General features: G+C 43.1%; 1 protein-coding gene across 2 annotated transcripts; it reads left to right on the top strand.

The window, feature by feature from the left end:
* Positions 1-9: 9 nt before the first annotated feature.
* Positions 10-13,884, top strand: LOC111965785 (nuclear cap-binding protein subunit 1). Of its 2 annotated transcripts, none has more exons than XM_023990080.2 (22): positions 10-151; positions 1,451-1,539; positions 1,675-1,775; positions 1,881-2,037; positions 2,157-2,264; positions 5,149-5,270; positions 5,501-5,570; positions 5,832-6,047; positions 6,168-6,265; positions 6,389-6,452; positions 6,540-6,650; positions 6,902-7,029; positions 7,131-7,205; positions 7,345-7,448; positions 7,778-7,900; positions 7,992-8,094; positions 8,285-8,378; positions 11,887-11,990; positions 12,166-12,283; positions 12,708-12,848; positions 13,037-13,150; positions 13,237-13,884. In XM_023990080.2, the coding sequence occupies exons 1-22, from the start codon at positions 118-120 to the stop codon at positions 13,348-13,350; spliced, it is 2,388 nt and encodes a 795-aa protein (XP_023845848.1). In that variant the 5' UTR covers positions 10-117; the 3' UTR covers positions 13,351-13,884. The 2 variants fall into 2 exon arrangements, with proteins under 2 accessions (XP_023845848.1, XP_023845847.1); XM_023990079.2 differs by having other exon boundaries at positions 12,705-12,848.
* The last annotated feature ends 258 nt before the right edge of the window (positions 13,885-14,142 follow it).

The following is a 14,142-nucleotide window of genomic DNA, read 5'->3' as shown; positions in this document are numbered from 1 at the left end:
TGACCACTATTGAAAAGCTCAAAGCTTGATAACTAATCTCATTATCTCGAAAGATACTGTTACCATAATCAATAAGAAGCAGCATACAGTTACTAATCCAACGGTGTCAATAATAAAATGTCTAGAAGACGGCACAGTGACGGGGATGATGGTAAGTGGTCGTTAGCTAGCTAATTCGAGGCCAAAGTACGTTAGTTAGCTTAACGGTCGCTGAAGCCAGCGTGAGTTGATGCTGCTCACTCTGTAGTCAATGTGCAGCATGCTAAATTAGCTAGCTACCTTGCGTACTAGTTAAATCACCATAGTGATTAACTAACGTGATAAGTTATTTGACTATCGGTTCATACATCAATGTGAAACACCAAACCAAGTATTTTGCAAGTCACATTGGCCGTTTTCCAACACCCCATGATTGGCTAGCCTGATGGGTTAACATAGCCCTTGCTTTTAGCCGGTTAGCTAGAAATTGTCTAGCTAGTTAGCTACCTAACTACCCGTCGTCCACCATCGTATGTAGCCCTATCCTACCAGCGGCAAGTAGTAGTCTAGCGGTTAAGCCAATAACCTAAAGGTCTCTGGTTCGAATCCCCGTGCTGATTAGGTGAAACATGTGTCCTTGAGCAACACACTTAAACCTAATTGTTTCAGGGTCGCGGTCAATAATTGTTGATCCCTGGCCGAGGCTGTCTCAGGGAGTGGAATATGCTAAAATTACATTTTCAATTTGAAATGGGACAAATGTAAGCACCCACCTAATTATTATATATTTTTTACCTACAAATCATTTATATATTGTCTTGTTGTTAACCACTGTGATAAAGTGATAATCAGCAGTTGAAACAATAAGAGGTTACCCAGCCCCTGTTTCGATACAAAGCTGAGGGATGGGGCTGTTGAAATGTAACCACTCTCAAATTCATAGACATAGCTATGGATGCAAGGACCATCCATGATATCAGCATTTATTTGTTTTTCATCTAGTTTGTTTACAAACATTGGAGTTAAACAAGCTTCTATTTTGGGTTTTGATGGGGTATGCAGTTGAATTAAGCTCATGAGGTGTTTMTAAGTTATATTAGTCAAGAATCAATGGGTACATATCATTCATTTATAAGTCCAAAAATGGATGTAGCAACTGCAGATGGCCCCTTTTTAACTAAATGTTGTTTTTGGGGCACATTTCAGACCTTGGGGGTGCTTGCAACTAGTGATGTCAAAAAGTTGTCTCGCTAGCAGGCTTGTAGCCTCTGCCATTTACCCCACAATGGATCTGCAAAATAATGATTTGTGAAATTAACTAGTAGCCAGCTACACTACTGTAAGATAATGTTTTTAAAGAGAGAAGAATTTCACATGTTAGCACAAAAGGTTCAATTGAAGGAAGGGTCCATCTCAGACTATCTGTTCCATCTCACCGTCAATCATCATGTATGTGTCCATCTCATTCTAGGTGGCCAGTCTCACAAAAGAAGGAGAACGTCTGAGCCCGTTGAGATTGAGGATCGCCTGGAATCACTGATATGTCGAGTGGGAGAAAAGGTAATAGGGCTTTTCAGTAGGTGTGGGTATGTTTTCTGGATGATGTGTGCATTTTGTCACTCGCTATACTGTTGTCTGATTTGACCCCTGAAATCACCAGGTATGCTGTTTTCCAACTTCTTAATTCATTTGCAGAGTACCTCTTCCCTGGAAAGCAACTTGGAAGGTCTCGCAGGTGTATTGGAAGCGGACCTCCCCAATTACAAAAACAAAATCCTGCGCATCTTGTGTGCTGTGTAAGCTATTCCAAGTTATTCTAATACATTTTAAATACTTTTAGTGCAGTCATAGGTACAGTACAGAAAGGTTCCACATTCTAATTGTGTGTCTTGTTTTGACAGGGCTCGACTTCTACCCGAGAAGCTGACCGTGTACACAACACTAGTGGGCCTTCTCAATGCCAGGAACTACAACTTTGGCGGGGAGTTTGTGGAGGCCATGATCAGACAACTTAAAGAGACCTTGAAGGCCAACCTGTACACCGAAGCTCTTTACCTAGTAAGTGTTTGGTGCCATAAAATAATTGGTCCACAGATTCACCAGGCAAATTTAGCAAGGGTCTCTCAAAAACGTTTACAGGTGCATTTCAATAATGTTTGACACACTTTTCTCTCCAGGTGCGCTTCCTCTGTGACCTGGTGAACTGCCACGTGATTGCTGCGCCCTCCATGGTGGCCATGTTTGAGAACTTTGTTAGCGTCACTCAGGAGGAGGATGTTCCACAGGTAACATGTTATTGATACATTTTAAAGCCATGAATTGTAGTTCACTCAATGGCCAGTTTATTTGGTACGGTCATCTACTACTGGTTCGTACCCCCTTTTGCCTCTACAACAGCCGGGGCATGTAAACGTTGCTCAGTTGGTATCAAGGCACCTAACGTGTGCCAGGAAAACATTCCCCACACCATTACACCACCAGCCTGTACCATTGACACCAGGCAGGATGGGGCCATGAACTCCTGCTGTTTACGCCAAATCCTGACTCTGCCATCAGCATGACGCAACAGGAACCGGGATTCGTCACACCAGGCAATGTCTTTCCACTCCTCAATTGTCCAGTGTTGGTGATTGTGTGCCCACAAGTTGTGCGTTCCGAGATGCCTTTCTGAGCACCACAGTTTTACTGCACCTGTTAGCTTGCACGATACTTGCCATTCTTCTTTGACCTCATCAACAAGCTTTTTTTGCCCACAGGACTGCCGCTGACTGGATATTTTTTGTTTGTCGCACCATTGGAGATACTGGAACCGGTGCACCTGGTACCGACGATTATACCACGCTCAAAGTCACTTACAGTGCCTTTGGAAAGTATTCAGACCCCTTGACTTTTTTCACATTTTGTTACGTTACAGCTTTATTCTAAAATTGATTAAATTGGTTTTTCCCCCTCAATCGACACACAATACCCCATAATGACAAAGCAAAAACAGGTTTGTAGAAATTCTTGCTACTTAAGTAAATGTGATATTCTTTTATTTTTATTTTTTAAGTATTCAGACCCTTTACTCAGTACTTTGTTGAAGCACCTTTGGCAGCGATTACAGCATCGAGTCTTCTTGTGTATAACGCTACAAGCTTGGCACACCTGTATTTCTGAAGATCCTCTCAAACTCTGTCAGGTTGGACGGGGAGCATTGCTGCACAGCTATTTTCAGGTCTCTCCAGAGATATTAGATCGGGTTCAAGTCCGGGATCTGCCTGGGCCCTTTAAGGACTTTCAGAGACTTGTTGCGAAGCCACTCCTGCGTTGTGTGCTTAGGGATGTTGTCCTGTTGGAAGGTGACCCTTCGCCCCAGTCTGAGGTCCTGAGTGTTCTGGAGCAGGTTTTCATCAAGGATCTCTCTATACCTTGCTCCGTTCATCTTTCCCTCGATCCTGACTAGTCTCCCAGTCCCTGCCGCTGAAAAACATCCCCACTGCATGATGCTGCCACTACCATGCTTCACCGTAGGGATGGTGCCAGGTTTCCTTCAGACGTGACGCTTGGCATTCAGGCTAAAGATTTCAATCTTTTATTTAACTAGGCAAGTCAGTTAAGAACACATTCTTATTTACAATGACGGCCTACCAAATGGCAAAAGGCCTCCTGCGGAGACGTGGGTTGGGATAAAAAAAAAWWAAAACACACATCACGACAAGAGACAACACAATGCTACATAAAGAGAGACCTAAGGCAGCAACACAGCATGGTAGCAACACAACATGACAACAACATGGCAGCAGCAGGCACAGAAAACAGCACAAATGGCAAGAAGGTAGAGACAATAATACATCACACAAAGCAGCCACAACTGTCAGTAAGAGTGTCCATGATTGAGTCTTTGAATGAAGAGTGAGATAAAACTGAAATGTGTGTAACCTTTTATTTAACTAGGCAATTCAGTTAAGAAATTCTTATTTACAATGATGGCCTACCTAACAGTGGGTTAACTGCCTTGTTCAGAACGACAGATTTCTACCTTGTCAGCTAGGGAATTCGATCCAGCAACCTTTCGGTTACTGGCCCAACGCCCTAACCACTAGGCTACCTGCCGCACCAATAAAACTTATTGGTTTCATCAGACCAGAGAATCTGGTTTCTCATGGTCTGAGAGTCTTTAGGTGCCTTTTGGCAAACTTCAAGCGGGCTGTCGTGCCTTTTTACTGAGGAGTCGCTTCTGTCTGCCAAACTCTACCATAAAGACCTGATTGGTGGAGTGCTGCAGAGATGGTTGTCTTTCTGGAATGTTCTCCCATCTCCACAGAGGAACTCTAGAGCTCTGTCAGAGTGACCATTGGGTTCTTAGTCACCTCCCTGACCAAGGCCCTTCTCCCCAGATTGCTCAGTTTGGCTAGGCCGCCAGCTCTAGGAAGAGTCTTGGTTATGCCAAACGTATTCCATTTAAGAATGATGGGAGGCCACTGTTCTTGGGGACCTTCAATGCTGCAAAAATGTTTTGATACCCTTCCCCAGATCTGTGCCTCGACACAATCCTGTCTCAGAGCTCTACGGACAATTCCTTCGACCTCATGGCTTGGTCTTTGCTTTGACATCCACTGTCAGATGTGGTACCTTATATAGACAGGTGTGTGTCTTTCCAAATCATGTCCTATCAATTGAATTTACCACAGGTGGACTCCAATCAAGTTGTAGAAACATCTCAAGGATGATCGATGGAAACAGGATGCACCTGAGCTCAATTTCGAGTCTCATTGCAAAGGGTCTGAATACTTTTGTAAATAAGCTTTTTCAGTTTTTTATTTTTAATAAATTAGCAAAAATATAAAATGAACCTGTTTTCCCTTTGTCATTATAGGGTGTTGTGTGCAGATTGATGAGGAAAACATGAATTTAATTCATTTTAGAATAAGGCTGTAACATAACAAAATGTGGAAAAAGTCAAGGGGTCTGTAGGACACTCGTTATGCCCATTCTAACGTTCAATCGAACAGTAACTGGATGCCTGTCTGTCTGCTTTATACAGTAAGCCACAGCCACATGACTCACTGTCTGTAGGAGCAAACCACTTCATGAACGTGGTGGTGTACCTAATAAACTGGCCACTGAGTGTGTATATACTGTTTAGTGTGACTATTGGTGCATTTTGACTTTTTTAACTCTTCCCAGGTGCGTTCGGACTGGTTTGTCTATGCTGTACTCTCCAGTCTCCCCTGGGTTGGGAAGGAGCTTGATGAGAAGAAGGACGTAGAGATGGACCGGCTCCTCAACCAGATTGACGGTTATCTCAAGTACTCTTTCTTTCTGTCTTCCACTATAGTTTGGTATTTACATTTGAGTCATTTAGCAGATGCTCTTATCCAGAGAGACTTACAGTAGTGTCTTTCTGGCTCTTTTGTTGAGGAACTGTTTAATGACGTAATGCAATTTAAATTCATGACTATTTTGAGGGAGACGCCTTTGTCAACTGCACTAAAAAGTGGTGAGACGATCGTGGTGACACCGATCTACTGTTTTTCAGGAGGCGACTGAAGACTCATGTCCCCATGCTTCAGGTTTGGACGGCAGAGAAGCCACACCCACAAGAAGAGGTAAGTTGTTTTTATTTATTGTGTTTTTATTTGTCTAGACAAGTATTGATTCAGTGTTTTTTTTAAGACCCTATTCTGGATTTTCTATTTCTTACCTTTGAACACTACATTGTTGAGGAAGAGCTTGTAAGTAAGCATTTTGCTGTACTGTTTACATCTGTTCTATCCTGTGCAAGCAGACAAATACACTTTGATTTGAAGTAGGAGATACCAGTGTTGATAAGTATTATATTCCATCACCACCACCTCTCTCTCCCTCAGTACCTGGACTGCCTGTACGCTCAGATCCAAAAGCTAAAGAAGGACCGCTGGCAGGAGCGCCACATCTTGCGGCCGTACATTGCCTTTGACAGCGTGCTGTGTGAGGCCCTGCAGCACAACCTGCCACCTTTCACCCCACCAGCCCACATGCCCGACTGCCAGTACCCCGTGCCCCGCGTTATCTTTCGCATGTTCGACTACACCGATGCCCCCGAGGTACCGTGTACCATTCCCTCTCTCAGACCAGTCAAGAGTACAGAGAAAGAGAAACGTTTGGGAATGGGGTTGCCTTTTGGAATGCTCTGAACTAGCCTTTCTTCCTCTCCCTGACCACAGGGCCCTGTCATGCCAGGCAGCCACTCTGTGGAGAGGTTTGTTATTGAGGATAACCTTCACAACATCATCAAGTCCCACTGGAAAGAGAGGAAGACCTGGTGAGCTGTTGTACATTCTAATGGACTTCTTAATGTGTCCTCTTGTTGTTCGAGTTAGTCATTTGTGATTGAGCAAATGTGAGAGGACATTTATTTAAATATATATATTCTTTTTTATATCAGTGCTGCGCAGTTGCTGAGCTATCCAGGGAAAAACAAGATCCCACTCAACTATCACATTGTGGAGGTAAGTGCATTACTGCTTCATACCCAGGAGTTTTATCAATTGGAGAACAGGAACTTAGTTCACTTCCATTCCTCTGTCTTCTGCCAGGTGATCTTTGGAGAGCTCTTCCAGCTGCCCTGTCCCCCCCACATCGATGTTATGTACACCACGCTGCTCATTGAGCTCTGCAAGCTGCAGCCAGGYTCCCTGCCCCAAGTTGTATCCTTCACCCCGCTACTGGGACACAATATTTGACTACTTCAGGAATGCATTTTTCTTCTCTGCCCAAAAATTGAATACGGGGAAACTAGGGTACACAAAATACCACGGGGAAAATTCAGAAATACGTTTTTCAGAGATCCTACTTTTTTAAACCAGTAATTCAACCATAATTGTTTTTTGTCAGGCTTGGATACTTGTTTTACATCACATAAATAGTGATAGTTAACCCCTTAACAGCCTCCTCCCAGTTGGCCCAAGCCACAGAGATGATGTACGTGAGGTTGGACAGCATGAACACTATTTGCATAGACCGACTACTCAACTGGTTCTCCCACCATTTGAGCAACTTTCAGTTCCGATGGAGCTGGGACGACTGGTAAGATCAGCTGTCTTCATCAACTGAATTATTTGATGTAGTTGGAATCACTCCTTATTATGGTTACGGCAATGCTCATCTGTTCACGTTCATCTCCAAAGGGTGGACTGTTTGGCCCTGGATGCAGACAAACCCAAGCCCAAGTTTGTCAAGGAGGTTCTGGAGAAATGCATGAGGTATTTCCATTCAGATCCACTACTGCTGTGTTGCACCCAGCTTGTTTTAGATCATACATAGGGATGGATATGTATAGAGATGGCTCTCCTTAGTCTGTCTCTAGAAAGTGACCAATGAGCTTCTGCTCTTCACCTCCAGGCTCTCCTATCATCAGCGGATAGTGGACATCGTCCCTCCCACTTTCTCAGGACTCATCCCAGCCGACCCCATCTTCTTTTACAAATACCAAGATGAGGCCAACAGTAAGTACACCGCCTCTCCAAAGGTTTAATTTCTGTAAGATGCTGTCTGTTGGTTCAGCATAGCCTGGGGACTAAGATGACTCTAATGTGCTTGTCTTTGTGAGCATGGTTTATTGAAAAGTTTTGGTCTGCCATTTGGTTTTCTGTTGTATTGTAGATGTGTTGCCTTCTGAGTGTCAACCTCAAAGAAGCCCCAGGGGTACCGCTGCACATTCGTGTTGTTATCCCAGTGAACTAAATACAGTGTGCACCGTCTTCCTTTTCTGTTGAACTCTTTGATGTAAGCACCATCAGAAATACAACATGACTACACCTCTGCCTTTGTCCAGGTGCGCTGCCAGGCTATGCGGTGGCGATAGCGGTGGGCAACGCCATCAAGAACCGGGCCTCCAACGAGGAGATCCTCACCGTGCTCAAAGACGTGCCGAACCCCAACCAGGAAGATGACGACGGTCAGTTAGCCCCCGAACACACTCATCTTCCGTGTTCCTATTGGGATATGTTCTACTCATTCTCACTCACTCCTCCTTTGTCTGTTTCCAGATGAGGGCGAGGGCTTCAACCCCCTGAAGATAGAGGTGTTCCTGCAGACCCTCCTCCATCTGGCTGCCAAGTCCTTCAGCCACTCCTTCAGTGCCCTGGCCAAGTGAGTGTGCCTGTTCTTCCAACCCACACCTTCCATTCCTGTGCCCTGCTCTGCTGTGTGCCACAGAAAAGGGTGGCATTGTTCAGTCTTGAGGCTTAGTGTAGCATTGCTATGCTACTAGGCAGTTGAATGAACACACGTGCTTTGTCTGTGTGTACAACACCTAAAGTGTCCTGTTTCTGTCTCCCAGGTTCCATGAGATCCTGAAGGCCCTGACGGACTGTGACGAGGGCAAGCTGCATATCCTCCGGGTGGTCTACGAGGTCTGGAAGAACCACCCACAGGTTAGAACCGGCCCATTCACCTACACTAGAACACTCATTTCCCCAGAGTTAGAAGAAATGTGTTTATTTTTTACAACCAAATCTCTTTTCCTTTTTTTAAATGGCATGTCATTGAAGAGTCCAGACACCTTATTTGTAATTTCACATTTTAGAGAAACTTACCCCAAACAGCAAATCGCTTCCTCATCCTCGTTGTGTGGTATGTGGGCCATGAAAAAACCTGAACAAAGGCTCCAAAAACACCTAAAATACATCATTTTAGAAACTGTAAAGCTCTCAGTATAGTGATGCGGGTCTTTAKATGTTGTACACATGAAATTATGTCCGAACTTTATCCGCAACGCTATATTCCATTTTGTTGCGGCTCGAGTAACACCTCTCCGTCCATTTGACAGGTAACTGCCAAAATAAAGGAAACACTTGAGTAAATGAGGGATACAAAGCATATTGAAAGCATGGGGTGCTTCCACACAGGAAGTTCCAAACACTTGTAGAAGGAGCATTGAAGCTGTTCTGGCCGCTCGTGGTGGCCCAACACCCAATTTTTTTATTTCACCTTTATTTAACCAGGTAGGCCAGTTGAGAACAAGTTCTCATTTACAACTGCGACCTGACCAAGATAAAGCAAAGCAGTGCGACAAAAACAACACAGAGTTACACATGGGATAAACAAACGTACAGTCAATAACACAATAGAAAAATCTGTATACAGTTTGTGCAAATGAAGTAAGGAGGTAAGGCAATAAATAGGCCAATAGTGGCGAAGTAATTACAATTTAGCAATTTACAGTGGTGTGATATGTGCAGATGAGGATGTGCAAGTAGAAATACAGGTGTGCAAAAGAGCAGAAAAACAAATATGGGGATGAGGTAGGTAGTTGGTTGGATGGGCTGTGTACAGCTGCAGCGATCGGTAAGCTGCTCTGACAGCTGACGCTTAAAGTTAGTGAGGGAGATATAAGTCTCCAACTTCAGTGATTTTTGCAATTGGTTCCAGTCATTGGCAGCAGAGAACTGGAAGGAAAGGCGGCCAAATGAAGTGTTGACTTTAGGGATGACCAGTGAAATATATCTGCTGGATCATGTGCTATGGGTGGGTGTTGCTAAGGCGGGGCTTTACCTAGCAAAGACTTATAGATGACCTGGAGGCAGTGGGTTTGGCAACGAATATGTAGCGAGGGCCAGCCAACGAGAGCATACAGGTCGCAGTGGCGGGTAGTATATGGGGCTTTGGTGACAAAGCGGATGAAACTGTGATAGACTGCATCCAATTTGCTGAATAGAGTGTTGGAGGCTATTTTGTAAATGACATCGCCGAAGTCAAGGATCGGTAGGATAGTCAGTTTTACGAGGGTATGTTTGGCAGCATGAGTGAAAKAGGCTTTGTTGTGAAATAGGAAGCGATTCTAGATTTAACTTTGGATTGGAGATGCTTAATGTGAGTCTGGAAGGAGAGTTTACAGTCTAACCAGACACCTAGGTATTTATAGTTGTCCACATATTCTAAGTCAGAACCGTCCAGAGTAGTGATGCTAGTCGTGCGGGCGGGTGCGGGCAGTGATCGGTTGAAAAGCATGCATTTAGTTTTACTAGCATTTTAAGAGCAGTTGGGAGGCCATGGAAGGAGTGTATGGCATTGAAGCTCGTYTGGAGRTTWGTTAACACAGTGTCCAAAGARGGGCCAGAWGTATACAGAATGGTGTCGTCTGCGTAGAGGTGGATCAAAGAATCACCCTCAGCAAGAGCGACATCATTGATATATACAGAGAAARGAGTCRGCCYGRRAATTGAACCCTGTGGCACCCCCATTAGAGACTGGCAGAGGTCCGGACAACAGGCCCTCCGATTAAGACAACATGTTGGTGTTTCCTTTATTTTGGCAGTTACCTGTTGCAGCAGGCTCCACGGAAAATGGAACCGCTCAAGGCGGCTCGAGGAGCGCAAAAGGGAATATAACATTTAGGATTTATTTCGGAATGACACAATTTCATGTGTACAACATCTAAAGACCTGCATCACTATACTGAGAGCTTTGCCRTTTCTAAAATAATGTTTTTGTTGCGGTTTAAGTGTTTTCAGGGCCCCATACTAAACAACAAGGACGAGGAAGTGATTTGCTGTTTGGGGCAGTGGTGTAAATTACTTAATTAAAAATACTTTCAAGTACTACTTAAGTAGTGTTTTTKTGTATCTGTACTTTACTATTTATATTTGGCAACTTTTACTTCACTACATTCCTAAAGAAAATGATCTACTTTTTACTCCATACATTTTCCCTGACACCCAAAAGTACTCGCTACATTTTGAATGCTTAGCAGGACAGAAAATGGTCCAATTCACACACTTATCAAGAGAACATCCATGGTCATTACTACTACCTCTGATCTGGCGGACTCACTAAACACAAATGCTTTGTTTTTAAATGATGTTGACGTGTTGGAGTGTGACCCTGGCTATCCGTAAATAAATTAAAAAACAAGAAAATTGTGCCGTCTAGTTTGCTTAAAAACCTCTTAAGGATTGGACCCTTTTTTTCAATTTTGGCCTAAAATGACATACCCAAATCTAACTACCTGTAAAGGATATGCATGTTCTTGATACCATTTGAAAGGAAACACTTTGAAGTTTGTGGAAATGTGAAATTAATGTAGGAGAATAACACATTAGATCTGGTAAAAGATAATGCAAAGAAAAAAACATGCATTTTTTGTTAGTTTTTTTGTACCATCTTTGAAATGCAAGAGAAATGCCATATATTATTCTAGCCCAGGCACAATTTAGATGTTGGCCACTAGATGGCAGCAGTGTATGTGCAAAGTTTTAGACTGATCCAATTAACCAGTGTATCTCTGTTCAAAATGTTGTATCAAGACTGCCCAAATGTGCCTAATTGGTTTATTATTAATAATAATTGTGCACTCTCCTCAAACAATAGCATGGTATTMTTTTACTGTAATAGCTACTGTAAATTGGACAGTGCAGTTAGATTAACAAGAATTTAAGCTTTCTACCCATATCGGATGTGTTTATGTCCTGGGATTTTTTGTTTGTTACTTACAACCTCATGCTAATCACATTAGCCTACGTTAGCTCAACCGTCCCACGGGGGAGGGGGGGAGGGGGACACCGATCCCATAGAGGTTTTAATATAAGTAATTTTAAATGATTTGTTTTGATAATTAAGTATATTTTAGCAACTACATTTACTTTTGATACTTGGGTAAAAGTATTTGGTTTTAAATATACTTAAGTAGTATTTTACTGGGTGACTTTTACTTGAGTCATTTTCTATTCAGATATCTTAACTTCTTCTATCACTGGTTTGGGGTAAGTTTCTCAAACGTTAACGTCACAAAACATGCCATTTACATCACAAATAGAGATTTGGTTGTAAAAAAACAAGTTCTCTTTTAATATAATGTTGTGAATTGTGCCGTGACCATAGATTGTATGGAGAAAGGTGAGTCTTTGGTGTAACTCAGTGTGGTTGACCTGTCTGTTTGTGCAGATGGTCTCTGTGCTGGTGGACAAGTTGATCCGTACACAGATTGTGGATTGTGCAGCCGTAGCCAACTGGCTCTTCTCCCCTAGCATGGCTCATGAGTTTACCAGGTGGGCCTTAAACCCTCTGCGTGTGCACACGCACACGTTTGCTGTGTCTTCCCTTGCTGTAATTTAAATAATGTGAATATCGATCAAGTAGTTTTCTCAGTTATCCTAATACAGTATAACTGTTTTGAAATGAAATAACTCATGGATAATCCATGCGTGGCCTTGTGGCGGGCAGGTTTTACGTGTGGGAGATTCTGCACTCCACTATCCGTAAGATGAACAAACACGTCCAGAAGATTCAGAAAGAGCTGGAAGAGGCCAAGGATAAGCTGGAGAGGCAACAGCATAAGAAGGTAGGCAGCAGGAGGGTGTCCTAGCAACCACTGCTGTAAGCAGAGCCTCTTCTAGACTTTTTAAAGCCAAGAATTAACCAACAATATTGCTCTGAATATTGTACTGATTGTGCCAGTACTTTTTTTCCCCCCAAGGTTTGCACAAAGCAGAATGTTCCCTTCTTGATTATGTAGTGACCTTTTTAATGGTGCCCTAGTTTTKCTGTCTAAACCTGCGTCACACGTGATCTTATCAAACCAACTAATTTAATTTGGCCTTGAATGGACACACTGTCCCTTTCAAACATTTTTGTCAGTTTAGTCTGTTTCCTGATAAGTCATCAGTACATGTCAGCATTATTACCATATTAAAGGAACTAGAGGAGCCTAACATACAAGCAAATAGGACTCTCTCGTGTCTCTCTCTCCCTCCATCTCTCAGCAGAAGGACAGTGGAGACGAGGAAGACATGGAGAAGAACAGTGAGGATGAGGACGGTCAGCTGGAGGAGCAGATCGAGCGTCTGCAGGAAAAGGTGGAGTCGGCCCAGAGTGAGCAGAAGAACCTTTTCCTGGTCATCTTCCAGGTACTGGTCTGGATGGACAATAAAGCTTTGTGAATTTGAATAGACTGTCAGCAACATGGTTGCCTGTATTGTTTTCACTGTTCAGCCCTTTCAGTGATGACATTCTGTATGATTACAGACCATTTTCAACCTTAAGTTCTACCATTATTTTTTCTCTCGCTTCTATTTCCTCTCTTCTGTCCCTGTAGCGCTTCATCATGATGCTGACGGAGCACCTGGTGCGCTGCGAGACAGGCAGTGTGGACTTCAGCACGCCCTGGTACAAGAATTGCATCGAGAGGCTGCAGCAAATCTTCCTCATGGTAGCTACTACTCCTTCAGTCAATTATTTTCCATGTAATTCAGGTTCAATTGATGTTCATTTAGTTCTTTGTTTCCCCTTCTGCAGCACCATGTGACAATCCAGCAGTACATGGGGACACTGGARAACCTGCTGTTCACTGCCGAGCTCGACCACCACATCCTAGCTGTGTACCAGCAGTTCTGTGCCCTGCAGCTCTGAGCCCGTACACGCCATACTACACACATAGCCAGCTCTTGCATCAAGATTTCCTCGTTAGACCTTTTTTGTTATTTCGACTTTGTGTGGTGAGTGCCGTTCAAGGTATTAACTGTAAAATTACCATATTTTTTAAAGTTCTTTCTTTCGGGTCCTTCTTTCGTTTTCTTTTATTTTCCCCCCCTCCATTTTGTTGTTCATTTTTTACCACATATTACTCATAGTCCTATAGAGTACCACAGTATGACCCATAAAACCTGTCTACTTTGATGCTAGTTAGCATTTTCAATCTGTAAATAGAGCCATATCTATTGACAAGTCTCCTTGTCCGAGAGATGTACATGGTTATCAAAACGTCACACCAGGGTCAGCCTACACGAAACAGCCTTTATTTTAAGTGTCTCTAAAATTCCCTATGGGAAAAATGAATGGTGGATAAACGTTTGGAACCATTTCCCTGTTTGACCGCTAGGTTTTATGGGTATTATGACACCTCCACTGTGGGGCTCTATTAAAGTGGATCTTTTAAAAACCTGAGGTTGCAAATGGGCAAAAAGCAGCAGGCGAGCCTGAATCCAGAGTGCTCTTTTTTATGTATTTTATGTGAATGGAAATTGGGAAACAGTTAAAACTGTAGTCTTCTGTTGGCCATTGTGTAACGTTTACATTTCCTGCCCTTATTCCTTTCCTCTTAGCCACCTCTTCAAGGAAAGAAAACAATGACTGACATGGAATTCAATAAAGTGGTTAATTTAATAACTTATTTTTTTGTATATTTACGAGTAGTTTAAAACG

Source organism: Salvelinus sp. IW2-2015, linkage group LG6.2, assembly GCF_002910315.2.
Source record: "Salvelinus sp. IW2-2015 linkage group LG6.2, ASM291031v2, whole genome shotgun sequence".
Lineage (NCBI taxonomy): Eukaryota > Metazoa > Chordata > Actinopteri > Salmoniformes > Salmonidae > Salvelinus > Salvelinus sp. IW2-2015.
The sequence above is the reverse complement of the archived record's forward strand: the minus strand, read 5'-3'. Positions and strand labels throughout refer to the sequence as shown.